This window comes from Ictidomys tridecemlineatus, chromosome 7 (genome assembly GCF_052094955.1).
Source record: "Ictidomys tridecemlineatus isolate mIctTri1 chromosome 7, mIctTri1.hap1, whole genome shotgun sequence".
Classification (NCBI taxonomy): Eukaryota; Metazoa; Chordata; class Mammalia; order Rodentia; family Sciuridae; genus Ictidomys; species Ictidomys tridecemlineatus.
The window spans coordinates 64,425,854-64,444,040 of NC_135483.1; the positions used below are offsets into that span (position 1 = coordinate 64,425,854).

Sequence of the window (18,187 nt, forward strand, 5' to 3'; positions counted from 1 at the left end):
GCATTTTCTCACACATAAGCTTTTGGGGGAACACCTTGAAACTGTGACCCTGATGCTGGGGCCCCTCATCTTGCCACAGCTGTTGGTGAGGGAATATAATCGTCACCATGGCTACAGTAGGGTCTCCACCAGGATCTCTTCCATCACTGCTCCCATGCACCGATCCCACCTCTCATCCAGGCAAAGGGCAAGGATCTGATCATCTTATCCTAAGAGCAGAGAGCCAAGAGGTCAAGTGGTGAACAGGGCATTGAAGAGGACCCCTCCACGGTGGCTTAGAGGGGTGGCAGCAGTGACATCCAGGGGAAGGGGCTCACAAAAGCAGATTTACTTTGGGGAAGACAAATAGCATGGTGTGAATCCATGCAGCTATGAAAACAAGACAGAATTTCAGAGAACATCACAGTGAACAACTAAATTAACAATTGTCAAAATCATGACGGGTCTATTTCCATCAAAATGGTTAGCAACCGGGTAGTGGGGAAATGAAGCTCTGTGTAGCAGTAATTCTTCACATAAAAATAATTAGACCAAGGCAGTTTGTCAAAGAAAGATAGCAGCTGCATTCCAGAACAGAGCTGTACAGCAGAGGTAGAGCTGCGTCTGATTATGTTAGAAATTTCCATGAGGAAGACACCCCATGATGGCAGTTAAGAAAGACTTGATGAGAAAGCTGACCCTCGATGTCCCCCATCACTTTTAAGCAATTGCTTTCGAGGCTTCCAAAGGAGAACTTGACTTTTCTTTCGTATCTTGACTTGTGTGATTGCCTTTGCTGGAGGCTAATTTTTTCTTCACAAAAATTGCTACATGCTATGTGGCCACTGCTGATGGAGTGGCTGCTATTGCCACTAAGTGCTAAAAGACAGAGGAGGCTAATCCCCATTTCAAGCTGTCACTGCCTCCGGCTCCAGAGTCCTCACTGCTGGTTCTCTGCCTCTATGAGTCCAGGCCCATAGGAAACCCACCTCTGATGATCAGGCCGTAGGACGAAGGCAGAGGTAGTCAGGAGTATCTGTTCTTCCCCCAAAACAACTTTTTTCTATCAGTATTCTCACATGTAAGTTGGTGCCCTGCTGGGACATTTTCCATTTATAGCACCTAGATCAGGCACTAGCTGGTAGAACAAATCAAGTAAGTATGTTGTGTGCGTGTGTATCTGTGTGTGCATGTATATCTGCGTGTATGCAGGAGTTAGGAAGTTGTGTGTTTTCACGCCCTATTTTATCTCTATATTTTTATTGGTGCATGATAGTGGCGCATCATAGCAGGATTGTTACATTTTTGTACATGCACGCAATACAACAAAATAATTGGACCAATATCATTTCCCAGTATTTCCCTTTTCCTCTTCTCATCCCTTCCCCTCATTCCTTTCCTCAATTCTTACGGGTCTCCCTTTGATCAAATTCTAACTTAAAAACCAACAAGCATCAGCCATGTGTTAGCAAACTATGGCTGGGGGAACCCAAAGATGAATAACATGATAACTCTGTCTTTGCTGTTTTCCTTTGTCTTTGAATGGCTCTCACGCTTTAATAGTTCTCTACACAGAGGGGCTGCTAAGCACCCTGTCCTCCATAGCAGGCAGAGCGAAGTACCTGAGATCTGCTCATAGAGATGGCTGGCTCACTCTTCCCATTACTGAGCATGGGCGTTCCATCCCCTGAGCCCCTGCCATCAGTCCCTTGGAAATGGAAGACACTTTCGGAGGCATTAACTCTCTGGGGCTGTCTCAAGGACGCCACAACTGCAAAGCACTTAGCATCATCTTAGTCATCCCAAAGGAGAGATGGGCCTTGCTGTGGGCTTCTCCTACTTAGCACAATGGTTGCAGCAATAGGGCTCATTGCTCTCCCTAGCTTTGGAACTCTTTTATTTTTCACTGGCATTAATAAGTTTTAGATCCGTCATATGAAATAGCTGTACCATTTTGGAGACTATACAGTAAGAACACATTGCTAATCTGTAGCCATTTGATTGGGTCTATGTGGCCTGTGTGGTGTAGTCTCCTCATGATAATAGTTTGTGCACACCTGTCCCTGCTAGGAGTGCAGATACAACAGTCTGATGTGACCACTGTGACTGGAGGTCAGTCACCCTTCCCATTCTCACTGGGGACACAGAAATCATTTCTTTGGATACGTGACCTCAGTCTCTATCCCTAGAACCTTGCAGAGACTGTTTCTCATGCTGCCATGTGAAGTACATAGATCCTTTTCTAGGATGAGGAAGACCATATCTGAATAGAGGATATCTGAATGATGCCTTCCAGAGACGATGGGAACTCCTTATTTTTCCTTGGTATTTGTCACTGATGCCCATGGCAAGAAAGTAGATTCATGTAGTGGTAAGGAAATATGATCCACCACCTCCAAAATTAATCAATGTAAGGAAATATGATCCACACCTCCAAAATTAATCAACGGCAAAAGAAGTACAAATAACTTTGTTAGAGAAATAATTTTATTAAAGATACTTACAAGCCTCTCAAGTAAACATGTCAAAAGACATCCTTTGAAATAACATCACCATCTAATTACTTGATTTCATTCTGCCTTCAGGTCAGGTAACTACTATGATTTACAAATACTTGTATTAATAAAAATTATTTTTAAAAAGGTATGATCTTTAGGATCCCAGATCTCAAGTTGTTCTAACACAGACCTGTGGATCAATTATAGCATCGTTAAAACTGGGACAACCCGATGTTACGTCTCTACGTGAGCTGCATAAGAAGTATATACCACCACCATCTTGTTATAAAGCCAAGCCTGATCTTGGATTGGTATTATAGAAAACACAAAAACAGCAAAATGAGATTCCTTGAATCTCACCAAGGAAGTAATCAGCCAAATCTAAAAATGTGAATAATAGTGTGGGGCAAATTTTTCAAAAAGAGGAAAAACTATCATTGATTTAGAAGAGATTTTAAAGACAGAATAATGAAATGAATATGTGTACCTTATTGAATCCTGATTTTTGACAAGCCTGTTGCAATAAGATGTTTCTAAACCATTGGGACATTATGAGTACAGGCTAGATACTAACTGGTATTAAGAAACTATTGGTAATGAATAAATAAAAATTTAATTAATTAGTTCTTACCAGTTGAGCAGGATCTCTCAAACGCGCTGTTGTCTTTGGATGAGATAATTCTCCAGAGTGGGTTGGTCCCACATTGGAATATTGAGCTGCTTCCTTGTTCTGTGGATACTCGATGTCAGTAGCACCACTCCCTACTACATCTTGACAACCAAAATTGTCTCCAGACAGTGGCAAATTTCCCCTCATTAAGAATCAATGCACTGCAGATGTATAGAGCTATGAATAAAATGGTATAATGTTTAAGATTTGGTTTTAAATATCTTAGCCTCTCCCCCATCAAAAAGCAGCAATGAATAGAGGACACTTTGATACCATAATTTTTATTTTCATTAAAACAGAGTAATGAATATATAGGGATTTATAATACTGTTCTCTCTACTTCTGTGTTTGATTTTTAGAAGTCAGTTTGTTATTAAGATCCAACACAGAGTACCAAAGGCTTGCTTTCAATGCCTCCTGTCAAAGTTGCTTCACTGCGTTCTTCAAATTCCCTGCAGACACATTTCCTAACCATTGAAATGACATTTCCAGAATATTTACCTGGCACCAAAGGAAGAGTCTCCACCTGTTTCACTGCTTTACTAATCTGTGTTGCTAAAGCCCAAGAACATAAAATATTTGCTAGAAGCAGAGCTGACATTAAAAATAAACATTGTAGCTATTTTGAAGTTTCTCCAAACCTCTTCTACTAACAAAGAAGCACATGCCCTTCATCACCTTCTTCTCAGTATCTGGAACGGATTCATGTGCTGAGTAGATAAATGAACTTGAGGACATTGGATCTCCCTCCGAACTTAGAGGTTGTACGAAATCATAAAATTCCATCACTATAATCTCATCCCTTTATCTTTCAATTTAAATCCCTGTTAAAATGCAAAAGGGCAGATATATGATTGTGTCATTCAGAACAGAGAGTAACAGAAGAGCTGGGGAAACACAATAAGGAAGCTGGGAGAGAGGTGAAGCCCTCCGACTCCTGTGTTGTGCAGCAGGGACCATGATTTACAGTCGGAGAAGTGACAACCTGGAATTTTTTCAGCTATTTCAAAGTATGACTAAAAATTTCATCCCATACCATAGAATCATTATCCTGAGCTAGTGGAAGAAAAGTTTCTAGTTGGGGGTTAAAGTAAGAGTGAAACATAGTCTCTGTTAGTGTGATGCTTATAAGTTGGTTGGAGGGAAAAACTTTCATGCCTAAATGAAATCATTAGGGCACCATTCATTGTGAAGCTGGTTGCCATGAGCTGCACGTGAGGTAGTACTGATAGCATGAGAGTTGCCATTAGCGGGATGGGAAAGTCATATGGCTGAGGAGAAGTGAAAGCCTTCACAGAGGAGAACTTCAACTAAACCTTTAGAGGCCAATAGGATTTGGATGGGCTAAGACTTTGCATGAGAGAAATATTGAGAGCTGAAGTACTCCACCAATATTCATTAAGTGTGAACTGTGTAGCAGGTTCTATGCCAAAGTTGATTTTGTACAAAGATGCATAATTCAGAGCCCTTCTATCCCAACTTACCACTTAGTATGAAACAAAAAATATGCACAGTCTTCACCAAAAGTTTGGAGACAAGAGTGACTGAACATGGGAATGTATAATAGAACAGAACCACTAGACCACTAAGGTGTGTGTGTATGCACACAGAGGGAGATAGAACACACACACACACACACACACACACACACACACACACAGTAGTGGGAGAGTGGAGAGATTTTTAAGATTTTAAGAAATTAGAGCATGTAATGTAATTACAGTGTCCGGCAAGTCCAAAATCTGTAGATTGTGCTTGCAGATCAGAGACACAAGGAGGAAGAATGGAAATTGCAGTTTGGGTCCAAAGGCAGCCTGGAATCAGGTTTCCTTCTTCCTCAGAAAATTTCAGCCTTGTTCTTTTGAGGCCTTCAACTGATCAGAGGAGCCCCCCTCCCCAATATGGGGGCATTCAGCTTTACTCAGAGTCACTGATTTAAATGCTACTCTCAGCAAAATGATACAAGATACTTTGACACTTAAACCAGCATTTGACCCTGAAAAAGGATACATTTCTTTCTTCTATGTGGAAGCTAAAGAGAAAAAAAAAAAGGAATAAAAAGGGATCTCTCAAAAATAGAAGGTAAACCAGGAGAATACGGAAGAGAGATAGGTGGATGGAGGAGAAGAGAGCAAAGAAAGGTCCATGAGGAATGAAATCCACCCAATCATATGATGTGCATGTATATACACAGAGCACAGGGAGTTTCACTCTCCTGTGTCGTTATAATGTATTGGTTAGAAACACTAGTGTTTGATCAAATGTCTGGGGACCACAGAATAGCCAAGTTTGCACATAAAAGTAACCATCACAAGATAAGAAATATGTAAGGGACACAGGTCAGTGGTTAGGTGGTAGGAAAGCCAGACTCGGTTGATTCTTGAGTAGTCAAGCAAGAGGGGGTGGTAGAGGAAGATCAGGTTGGAGGTGTGTGTGTGGTGGTGTGTAGACACAGCTCAGCCCCAATCATCTTACCCCTAAGGCCCCTGATGACTCCATGCCACTTTGCAACTGCAGCATGGTCAGCATTTCTATCCCAGGAAATCAGTCCTACATTTTGAAACCCGATTGCCACACTGTAATCAGGAAAGCAGGAAAGCCCAGGTGTCCAATGCAACCCAGGCACACCCAGAAGCTATTTTGCATTCAAAAGGCCTAAGCGAATAGGAAGGATTTTTTTTTTCAATACTGAAGTTCTTTAAAGCAATTCGTATTTTCTTTTATAGGTCGAAATAAGTAATGACATTGACTCTGAAATTCGGCTGCTGAACTTGACTTAGGGAACAAAGCACCACCGACAGCCAGCACTCTGTGGATCCGACACCTGTCACCTTCCTTCCAGAGATTGGACTGTGCCTCCCAGCTTTCCCACCAATAGTGGAGTTCTTCGGTCACAGCCTGTGTATTGTTAGCCTTGTTTGCTAGATGAGTTCTAGGTGCTTGGGTGGGTATTTTTTTAGTCATTTTCTTCTTATATGAACACTTGTAAATTGTAAAAAAAAATGGTTTTTAATTTTTTAACAATATTTAATGTGAGCATGCAAAATGGGGGGGGAGGGAATCTGTGAAGACTTCATCAGTCATTTCTATGAGAAACATCAGTGTGTGTTGTTAAGGTGTGAGATCAGTGCTGCTGTTATTCTAGGCCCGGTGGGTTTGCACTGGCAGACATTGCCTGTGGTCATCAAACACAAAGGCAGACCCTGTGACAGATCCTACATGGGTACAATGAGTACCCATGAGTACCCAATGGGTCCAGCTTTCAGACTGAATGTGGATCATTGTTTCAATATTAGAAGACGACACACAGAATCCTCCCTAGCTCTCAAATTCTCACAACCCAGAACAAACTTATGGCTATCTAAATTTTCAGAACTCATGTGTGATACCTTGTTCTTCCTATGTTATAAAAAATTAATGTATCATGGCGGCACATGAAAGGCTGAAGTGATTTACGGAACCCCTTTCTCCTTTGGAGGGAGCATGGGTGTCTCTAAGGTCCATATTTTCTACACTTTATCCCCCTTCTAACACTTATGTCAGACCTAAACACACAGCACGTGGGCTTGTGGGACAAAAAATCACAGCCATAAATCTGCAATCAGCTTTGCTTTGAGGATATTCAAAGGGAACGTTAAAATACTATGGAATTCTTCCACAAGTACTTCTAAAGAAAATATTTATGTTTGAGCTACATCAACTTTTCTTTCTTCTACCCCATCCCTATAGCCAAGAAAATCATATGGGAAATGTTCCAAAATCTTCTGTAGGGGAAGAAAAAGAACTGTTTTTGTTTTAAATTGGTATAGAATTTACATATGGTAAAATGCACTGATATTAAAGGTGCAATTTGATTCCTTCTGGAATATGTGCACCCCCGTGTAACTAATGCCTCAGTCAAAACCAGAACATTTTCATCACTTTAGAAAATTCCCTCAATGCCCTCTTTTCAATCAATTGCCACATTCCCAAACATAGACCACAACTGTCCTCATTTTCATCATTGGTTAATTTTCTTAATTGTAATGTATATATACCCTTCACATTCTTTTTCTCCCTATTCCTGAATCACTATTTTCTACATGAAAATAAGTTTCACTCACTTTGTACAACAACCAAAATCAAGTTTCCCATAAGTCACAAAGTTGTGCACTTGCACACTATTAAGGACAGAGATTGTTAACTTGGTCCATGCATCACTAAGACTGGTCTATAAATCACCTAAAGGCATTGCAAATTTTTGAAAGTGTGTTAAGGCTTTCTTCTCTTCCTCCTCCTACTTCTTCTGCTCACAGATTTCATGTGACTCTATTAAGAATCAGAATCAGAACTTAATGCAACAGACATCACCCAGGTTCCTCCAAGTCCATGAAAACCACAGGGGGCTTCATAGATGTTGATTTAACTCCTGAGCCTGGAGATTGTGCTCCTTTACTCAGAGGACCCTCATTGTCTCTCATCATTTTTCATTCCTACTAGATGAAACCAGATTCAAAATAAAAAAGAGGAAGGAGGGACCTTGGAAATGGTGAGATCCAAGCCACTATTCTTCAGTTGAAGGTGTTAAGGGTTTGGAGCTTTGGTAGACTTGTCCAGAGCCTTGTATTTGTGCAGAGGGACAACAACTATGGTAAAAGGAAAAGAACATAAAGGACAAAAGTTGGGGTTTGGGTCCCTTTGGCAGCCTTTGACATTTCAGCATCTCTCATTTAGAAAGTGGACCTATGAGCTTAACATCCCAAGGGTGTGGATTTGACTGAAAATGTTAAGAATATACCATCAACTATGAGACACTTCATAATTAAAAGAGGTAGTTGTTATCCATAGTGTCAGAGCAATATGTTGGGTCTGAAGCTCTTGTGACCCACTCAAGTTTATTAAAAGCCCACAAAAACAACTAACTCTTCTGTTTTCTAAAAAGCCGTGAAAGCATTTGCCTGTGTTTAAGCAGTGTGAAATCATGCAGATTTTAAATGGTATTTTTAATTAAAAAAATAAACTTTATATTAAAATTCCAAAACTAATACATAATCTTATTGAAAAAGCTAATAAAACATCAAAAGTGTAAAAAATTAGTAAAATAGGATAAAATTAATACTTAAATGCTCAAAGCTGCCATTTCTTTACACTGTCACTACACACTCAAAACAAAAACATAGTTAGCGGCCTGGGGTTGTGACTCAGTGTAGATTACTTGCCTCACATTAGTGGGGCGCTCAGCACCACATAAATAAAATAAAGGTATTGTGTCCATCTACAACTAAACATTAGAAAAGAAATATAGTTAGCATTTCATAAAATAGTCTCACATTGTCTTGTTTTTCTTGTCTCTTCATGTGGATTTGTGTTCTTCTAAGATGCATCTCAGAGTTCTAAACCTTGGCTAATCACCAATAACAGATTTAAGGAGGAAATCTTTATGTTAGTGATTTTTCTAGGAATGTTAAATCTAGGCAACTACGTACTATATGACATGTAGATGAATCTTTCTTCACTTGAAGGTATAACTGTTTCAATCTCCATCCCTAGTAAGGATTGTTACTAATCCACAAGGATTATTCTCAAATTCTACAAAATTAGCATCATCTTCCACCTTCTCTCCTTTTTCTCTCACAGTGTCTCATTTTTCTGGCTACTCTTTAGAGGCTCTGCTTACTTATGATAAAGAGAATCGTAGACTTGGGCAGTAGCCCTCCACTTTCACCCACAAATCTGCATAATTCCAACATGGTACTACTTTGATTGCTGTTCCCTGGTAACTGTCATTTCAGTTCTTGCTTTTGCCTCCTATCTTAGAGAATCCACTCTGCACTGTGTGCCTATCCAGTAGGGTTTTCAACAACGACTTGTTCACTAGATGTGTGTTCTGGCCAGATCTTGACTTTTCCATGTGTAATTGTGTAACTGGTCAGAGTAAGGGAAAATGAAAGCATTCCTTAGCCTGTAACTCTTCTGCCAGAATCTTACCTACCATCTTAAGAGAGGGCACATCTTCAGGCTCAAGAGCTCTCCACAGAAGCATCCCTGTTAAAGCAGGATGTGGACATCCACCACCCTTGATCCCCTTGTGCTGAGCAGAACATCAGAGAACAGCAGAACAGCAGAACATCATCTAGTGTTTCTTCCTCTCTGAGTTTCCTAGCAGTGAGTCTTGTAAACCTTGACCAACCCTCCTCAGGCTGTGCCTTCTATCTTGTATGAATGATTGATCCTTCTTGAAGAGTTTTCTGCCAGCAGTGTGTCACACCACAAGAAGCTGGGATGCTTTCAGTTTAACTTTTATTTAATGAAGCTTCTAGTCATGTTTCAAAGCCAGAAAAAGCTAAGCAAGAGAGTTATAGGGAGGGTTACAGAATTCTCAGGGGACAGAAAATACCTTGATCATGGGACAGTCCACATCAGAGAAATTGCAAGCATCTCTTAGGAAAATATTTAAGCAAGTATGTCCCCAGGAATATTAGCCTTCCTTCCACCTGCCATATAAAGTGAGAGAATGTGTCCCTGACATGTATGTCTGTATCTCTCCGAATCTGGGATGTAGTTTGTTCATTTGTTTTGAAGACAATGTGACATCTTGCTTTAGAAAAAATATTGACTCTTTTTCCTTTTTTCCTTTAAAAAATAAGCCCTTCTATTCCTATGGACCTAAATAAGAGAAGCAGCCAGCTTCAAGTGGCTGAAGCTAACAAAACATGGCAAGGCTGCCATCTGTCTCACTTAATGAATGGGACACTCCTGATTGAGTGGAATTTGTCTTCATTAGAACTAGCTAAAATGTACATTGCAGAGCTGAGGAAAACCATCATGACTCTGCTAAATCAAGAGGAAAACAAAAAGCAAAATTACTCTTTTCAATCTTTGCAAATTATAAAGGGACCTTGCCAAGAATAAAAAGACCTTTATTTTCAACCTAATTAAAAAAAAATGATGGTGTCCCCAAAAAAATGTGGACTCACTGTGGTCTGAGAATATTCTGGCTGATTATTTTCTAAAGCAGTCACTTATCATTTCTGAGTTACTTTAATATGTAGCTAGCAGAAATGTTAGAGTTGATTAGAATTCAAATATTCTAACTTGACATTTTAGCCCAAGATAATACCTGCTTTCCTTCAAGAGGTAGCTGAATTAAGTAGAAAAAAATACAAATAATTGATCTTCTAAACCGCAGCAACCTTAAATGTCTGGGTTTTAAATACACACACACACACACACACACACACACACACACACACACACACACCCTTTGCATTTAAGAATGGTCTGCAACTTTGTTTTATTTTATTTATTTATTTATTTATTTTGATAGGAGGTATGTTGAAGTATCTACAAGCCATGGTTAAATATTTGCAACAAATAGGCCCACAACTTAAGGACAAATTTTAAGTATTAAATGAATGTATTTCTTATTTAAGGTCTCTCACAAAAAGAGAAATTATCAAATAGTCCAAATTCTGTGGGTGGCATTTCTCTTTTCTGTCTAAAAAAGACATTTCCAGAAAGTGGGTCAAATTCCTTAAATATTGGTATTTGTAGGGAAAAAAATGGTGTCAGGTAAAAAATTAATCATCTTCATTGAACTTGCAATCATTTAAAGGTCAAGAATTGTATTAAATGTGGAGCATTTAAAATGAAATATTCAAGGAATCCAAAATATGCTTTGGCTTGAACTTGAGATCCAAGTTAAGTAAAAAGAATTTTTAAAAAACAAGAGATAAAAAGAAAGCTGGCAGTGGGGAGAGGAAGGAATATGAGAAAAGAAAGAGAAGGAAAGGGAATAGAGAGGAGGCAAGAGAAGAGTTCGGTACCCAAAGTCTTCCTGATTTGGATTTGGACAGTGTCAATCACAGTTGTTTTTTTTTTTTTGTTTTGTCTTGTTTTTTCTTGTTCCTTTGATTAACTCAAAACATTGAATCATTCTCCATTTAAGGCATGCTCTCCTTTTCCTCTTTGGAATTGTTAAGAAACAGTTTAGCAAAACCTAGACTCTATCTAGTTCTCATAGAATCTGCTTTGGCAGACAACCAACCTTGTCAGTCTGTGTTAGTGAGGATTAAGTTTACTTACAGTAAGGGAAAAAAAATACAGTTGCTTAAATAAGATGTCTCTTCCTCTTCATATTTCAGAATTCTACAATCAGCAAAGCACTAGATGTGAGTTTCCTAGAGATATGGATCCAGGATCCCTCTTTTTTGCTTCATCCTGGGGAGCCATCATTCTCCAGATCATAGCATGATTCAAAATGGCTGTTGAAATTCCAGCCATTGCTTTTGTATTCCAACCAAGGAGAAAGAAAAAGGGAAAAAAAAGAAGAAGGTTTCTTTCCTCTAAAAGCATTTCTCAGAATTTTCCCACACTACTTCTGCTTATATTGCATTGCCCAAAACTTGGCGCACACCAAACTTTGTTGGAAAAAAAAAACTGGGAAATATAGTCTTTATTTTTGATGACCTTGTGCCATATAAAATTTAGGGGCTTTATTTCGTAGTAAAAAGGGTAAAAATACATAAAATAAATTAATTCTTCCATGGCCATAACAGTTGAACTATTTTTATTTTATCAGGCCCTTCTCTTTTGAAGGTACTACTTATTTAATAATTTTGCAAGAAATGATTTTCGTGAGTAAAATTGTTAGTTCTATTCTCTTAACACCTGGCACCTTCCATCTGGCAACCATGACTAACTGACAATTTAAACAAGAGTGGGCGACTTATTTTTGTTGTGCACACACCTTCACACAAACTTCAATACCAGAGTAGACCCTTTTCTATGTGATCATATTGTTAAAATGTGCCATGTGATCCACTTCCTTAAATGGAAAATAGTAGATGAATATTTTAGGAAGTGAAAGTTAAAAGAAATAACATGTCTAATACAATGTGCAATTTCTCTATGCGATAAAATGTTTGCATTGAAAAAGGGACCTCAGTGATTCCTTTACAGATGAGGAGACTGAAGCTGGTAGTTGTAGTTGGTCTGCACCATGTCCCATCAGGTCTACCTTCTTCCATGTACATGGGTGTCCAACAGCTGTCCCTACTACACCATACCTTTGCTGTTGACTAATTTGATGCCTTTGCTATTTGTAAAGGCTCCTCTGGCTTCGCATATCCAGGCTGCAAGAAGTCACCTGCTGTGGGCTTCTTGGCCCTTGACATTTCCTCTGCTTGGATCTGAGTGTCAGAGAGTGCCCTTTACAAAATACTTTATATGTGTTCTTGTTGACTTTGCTTATTTTCATCTCTGCATGTATTTTCTCAGGGGAAATAAGAAATCTGAGAGTTCAGATCATTGCTCTTTGCTTTCAAAAAAATGGCTCATTCCTCATTCCTGCCCGTTGCCTTCTTTCTCTACTTTACACTTTGTGTTTAAACATAATTTGCATGCCCCAGACAAGCCTCCTGATCACTTCTTCCAGCCAGAATGAAGAAACTTTACTTTTAACTGCTGGATGTAAAACCCTTCTAAAGTTTTCTGTTTCTGGGGAAGTGATTTTGCAAATAATTGCCTTCAGTCACTTTTTAAACTATCTCAAAGTTTCATTTCTTCTAAGTCTCTTTTAAAGAGGATTGGCCTTTTCTCCTTCTGACTTCTTAAATCTATTTTAAACCTAAAACAGCAAGTCATTGGATAAAGTTTTATAAAATACTTTATTAGGATCATCTATCTAATTTGAAACTCTGACCCTCACTATATCAAATATTACTACTGAATTAAGGTAATGATAATATAAATGGAGATCATTATATGTGTGAGTGCTAATTGGTTTTCTGATTCCTTCATCAATGCTTGCATTCTATTGTGTAGAATACTTTTATTAGTATTGGGGACTGAGCCTAGGGACACTTTACCATTGAGCTACATCCCCAGTCCTTTTATTTTAAGACAGGGTCTTGCTAAACTTCTGAGGCTGACCTTGAACTTGCAATTCTCTTGTCTCAGCCTCCCAAATTGTTAGAATTATGAGAAGCTGGACATAATCCCTGGACAATGGAATTATGTATAGATTTTTTATTTGTATTGTCTAGGGTTTTCATTATTACTGTCATTGTTTAATCCATTTATTCAATCAATATGTATTAATATTTATTTAGGTTCCTCCATAACTTTCCATTTTGCCATGTTTCTAAATAAGAAAAAATGTTCTCTGGACATTACATTTTAAGCCAAATATAATGTCCGAAGCAACAAGTTAAACATCTCCAGAGAATGGAATTTGGGGCAATTCTGTAGTGTACTTGTTTCTATAGGACAAGTAAAGCTCATTAATTCCTTTTATTGCTTCCAAACCACTTAGTATAGTGGATTTTTAAAAATCATTTGATTAGTGTTGGACTTTCTGACACCACAGAAAAAGGCCATTGATTACAGAACTCAAATTATTTAAATTTCTCCCCAAAATCGAAACCACTTGGCCCTGCATGAAGTTGTCTTTGTGCTCCTAGACCTTCAATGTCTAGGCTTGAGGCACGTTGGTTCTGTTAATCTTTGTCAAAAGGGAGGTTTGGGCAGTGGTTTCAGGGTGGGATTAAGAAGACAAACTCTGTTTCTGTTTTATTCTTTTCCCATTTGTTTCGGGGCCCATGGCCATCAACCTTCCTTGATTTTATTCTGCCTGAGTCTCACATTTCCCTATCTGTAAACATTGTGCTGCATAATAATTACAACCTTTAAGAAAACGAAGAGTTTTCATTAAAGTTTCCCTGAAAATCGAAGATGCCATGTGACAGGTGCTGCTAGAAGGCCAGAGTATTCTTAGCATCAGTGATAATTGTAATAAAAAAAATGCCTCATTTTCTTCTACACACATAGGCATTCCATTTTTCATCCCGTGTAACTCAAAGGAAATGTGGGTGTTAACACTTCAAAATATTTTTGCATCCTAGGGGGAACATCTGAAGCAAAGAGAATTAATATCAGCAGAGTTCCTAAAGCAAAATGCCTAATACATTAGAATAACAAAACTGTTTCTCATCCTCTGGTTGTAACTTGTGAGAACTCCCACTGAGAACTTCTGCTCTGAAAACACTAAGGATTTTTTGCCACTGTAGGTAAAAATAATAATAATAATATCCCAAAACTGGTCTTCTCCATTGTACTTACCTTTCAAAGTTTTCTAAGACTTCCTGTATATAACAAGGACTCTGCTACCTGGCAAACTCATCCATCCACAACAGAACAAGAATCAAAAATCTAACAAAAATGTCGTCTGACTATCCCAATAGATTTCACAAAATCCATACCCTGAAACCCCTCAGTTTTATTCATAGGAAAACTCTTGCAGCTATTATTTAACTCCTATTCAACTCTTAATTGATCCACAGTCCTAGTGTCTCAACTATTTTATTAAAAATAATTTTCAAGCCCATACAGATTAGAAGCAGAAAACAGGAAAGGGAGATGCAAAGTAAAATGAGCAAAAATACAGATAGTAATTATGCACACTATTTCTAAAAGAACAGAGAGGAAAAACTAATATAAGAATGAAAATCACAGTCTTATGGGGATATTTAAGGCAAAAATAAATATACTTAACACAGCCTTAAGGCAGTGCTGTATTGTTTTACAAAACATTTTGTTCATATTATGATGAATTCAAATCATTAAGTGAAAGATTTATTTGTGTTAGGAACAGATACTACTTTCTGAAGAAACTTTTTTCCTATCTTGAAATTATATTAATTATTGATTTTATTTAAATAATATAGTTTACTTTCATCAGCTGGACATTTTCTTCTGATGACTATACATATCTCAATGACTACTGTGTGAATGAAAAGCTTTCAAATGTAGTATTACTGCTTCCTGCATTATATGTCCAACAATATGTGGTGACTATATGGTCATTATAGTCTTCTTACATAGTTAGGTTATGTCAACTTTGTTTTGGAAGACTCTTCTCCCAAAATGATTAAAGAAAATGTGCTTAGGTATTTAAGAGAGCAAAGATCAGTAATAACCCAGATGTAGTCTATGTGTACATAGAATAGGAGCCAGAGTACAGTAAGAAGCTATCTCAGAGGGGAGGGGTGGGTACATTTTCAAGATTGTGGGCCCTGATAACCAGTTCCCTGGAATTTTCCCCTTTGAAAAAAAATTTTTTTTCCACTTGGCAATTACCAAATTGTCTCTTCTGATACAATGCCCTGATTTTTTTTTCATTTGAAAGATTTCATAGTCCTGTGAAATTTCACAGAAAAGGGAAATGTTTACAGAAAACATGGGTTTGGCATGCTTTCTTCTGGGTTCCACAAGATCTTGCCTACATTCACCAAAACAAACTTGATCCTGTCGGCATTGGGTACTCTGTAGATAGTAGCATTTTATATCAAACTGGAACAAGTTTCCTCTTCCTTTATAGATGTCTGACTTGCCCTGTGGTGTGTAAAACTGACAATACCCAGGAGATACTTTTGATCTGGAAGTTTCACTGCAGGTAGTTACCATACTAGCATTTGGTAAACCAACCACATGGGTAAGACAGGATTCAACAAACTCCCAAGCTACACACATGCCAGTGTCCACTGATGGCAAGTTATGTGTGTCACCTTTTTCTCTTAAAACATCCCTGTGGAGCACCTCCTATGCATGAGGCACTGGACAGACACTAGAGATATAATGCAAAATAATAACAGTCTTCCCACAGGGAGTTCACAGTCCAGTGGTGAAGAGCTCCAGGTCCTTGTGCGCTACACAACCTGGGCCCTGACTGGAGATGCCACAATTTTCCTTCTTCCAGATTCTGAGCTCCTGCAAGCTGAGAAAGGAAGAAAGTCCATTTGCAACATTTCTTTGCTGTATCCTTACACATTCAAAAAATACTTCATGAGCATCTGCTTTGTGCAAGAAGCCAGGGAAGCAATAAAAACAATCAAATACACAGCTTTTACTTGAGATGTTTCCAACAGAAATCCAAGTCACTTATAGTCAATCTATGCATCACAATTTCCTTGAGTTTAGTCTCTGCAACTGACACCTATTCACTCTGATCTAAAGTCTCTCTTGGCCCCTGACTACCCTGTTCTGGGCAGATGGGTGCTGCATGTGTTGCCGTGACTCTCTACTTAAGAGCAAATGGACAAAATAGGTCCTGTCATTCAGAACCTGTCACCCATGTCAAAGAGAATCAAAGAAAGACCGAAGGGCCTCTAAATTTGCATTAAAGGTAGACAGTCTGAAGCTCCTAACAATCAAAAACAGTTAGACCACTACTTGCTTCATTGATACCAACATTTTCCTGTCATATCTGTGGTGATCTGAGAGTAGTGCATAGATGGGTTGGTTAGTGTTACATAAAACTCAGCACAGACAATTGACAGTACAGGAACTCACTCAAGGAGCAAAATCAGTGCTCAAAGGGGAATTCCCATGGAATTATGGCATCATCTCAATCTAAAACATAACTGTTTCATTTTTATTGCTTCTTTTAAACTTATTATTGTTGAATACAAGATAGCAATACTCAAATAGTGAGAATGATTCTAAGGCTCTTTTTCTTGCTGTGACCAACAGAATAAAAGTGAATTTGTTCTCATATTTATAATATCAACTCTGCCATCTTATGGAAAATACTGGAAGTACCTAAAACATTTCATTATGTTTCCAAGGCAAGGATCTGCTGGTAAGATGATGGAAAGACCAAGACATAACAACTTCTGTCTATTTCTACATGTTTTTAAACTCTTAACATTTTTACCAACAGAAATCATTTTTTTAAATCTTTCAATCTTCAATAATGCTTAGATTGCTTGCCAACCAAAATGTCTCTCCAACTTGACACTGGAACTCCATGTAAAACTCTTGAATGATATTTTGTACTGATATGAATTTCTACTGTCCCATGACACTGTGTAGTGACTTCACTGTATATTAATTTTTTTCTATAGATTCTTGAGCTACCAGATGAATTAATTGAAGAAGACTGAATCTTGTCAAAACTATCCTATATGATGTTGGTAGCCTGTAAAAAAAAAAAGAATGTCTTTTTTTCTTATAAAAATTGGTAATGAGACTTGTTTTCACAATTACTTTTTACATTTTTTGTGCATATAATTCCTGTATACTATACTCATAATCTAAAGTGAGCAGAAATTGTTATTTAGTAGAAAATACATACATTTTTATGTCTCTCTGAACCCTTTGATTCTGAGTAAATTTACAATATGTTAGCAGTAATAGACTATTCTTTTCAACTATGAATAAAAATGTACATTGAAGTAGAAGATGACTTTGCTTTAATGATTTTCCTCATTGCACAGGTTGAGCATCCTGAATCCAAATATCTGAAATCCAAATGCTCAAAAAATCCCAACTTTATGAAGTCAAAAATGACAAAACATGACCTGTTTCATATGAAAAATTGCTAAAAAAGAAAAAGTGTTCCACAAATTACCTTCCGTCTCTCTCTCTCTCTCTCTCTCTCTCTCTCTCTCTATATATATATATATATATATATATATACATATTTTATATACACATATGTGTGTGTGTATATATATATATACATATGTATATATATACATATGTATATATATGTATATATATAGTGTATATGAAACATATGGTATATGTGAAACATAAAAGAATTTTGTGTTTAGTCACAGGTCCTAATCCCAAGATGCCTCATGAGGTAATACAGATATTCTGAAATTTGAAACACTTCTGGTCCCAAGCATGTTGGATAAGGGACTCCTAACCTGTAGTGTGAATGTATTATAGTATCCTCAATAGTATATGCACCTTGAATGTCCTTACATTTTTCAGATTCCAATGAGTTAGCACTCTATTTCCTAAACAAAAGTCTCAAGCTTTTACAACTACAAGAAACTCAGGCTCTTCCCCCCAAGAATTGCATAAAAACCCTGGAGAGCATTTAAATGGTCTGCAAACCTGCCCAGTGACTTGCATCTGCTCAGTGCAGACAGCTGCTCTGGGCTTGTCTACCCAGGACTCTGACCCCACTGTCGTTTTTCCAACCTGAGGTGTTCTTTGATAATTCATATTGACTTCTAAGACTGTAACTGGTTTTTGAATGATATAAATT

At 37.9% G+C, this 18,187-nt stretch overlaps 1 protein-coding gene across 2 annotated transcripts in view; it reads left to right on the forward strand.

The window, feature by feature from the left end:
* The window catches only part of Nkain3 (sodium/potassium transporting ATPase interacting 3), a 601,616-nt gene extending 584,250 nt beyond the window's left edge, over positions 1 to 17,366 (forward strand). For both annotated transcript variants that reach the window (XM_021724914.3, XM_021724915.3), the window contains one exon: positions 5,874 to 17,366. In XM_021724914.3, coding sequence (XP_021580589.1) covers positions 5,874 to 5,927 — 54 coding nt within the window. In that variant the 3' untranslated portion in view covers positions 5,928 to 17,366. The remainder of the gene's footprint in view (positions 1 to 5,873) is intronic.
* Positions 17,367 to 18,187: the final 821 nt, after the last annotated feature.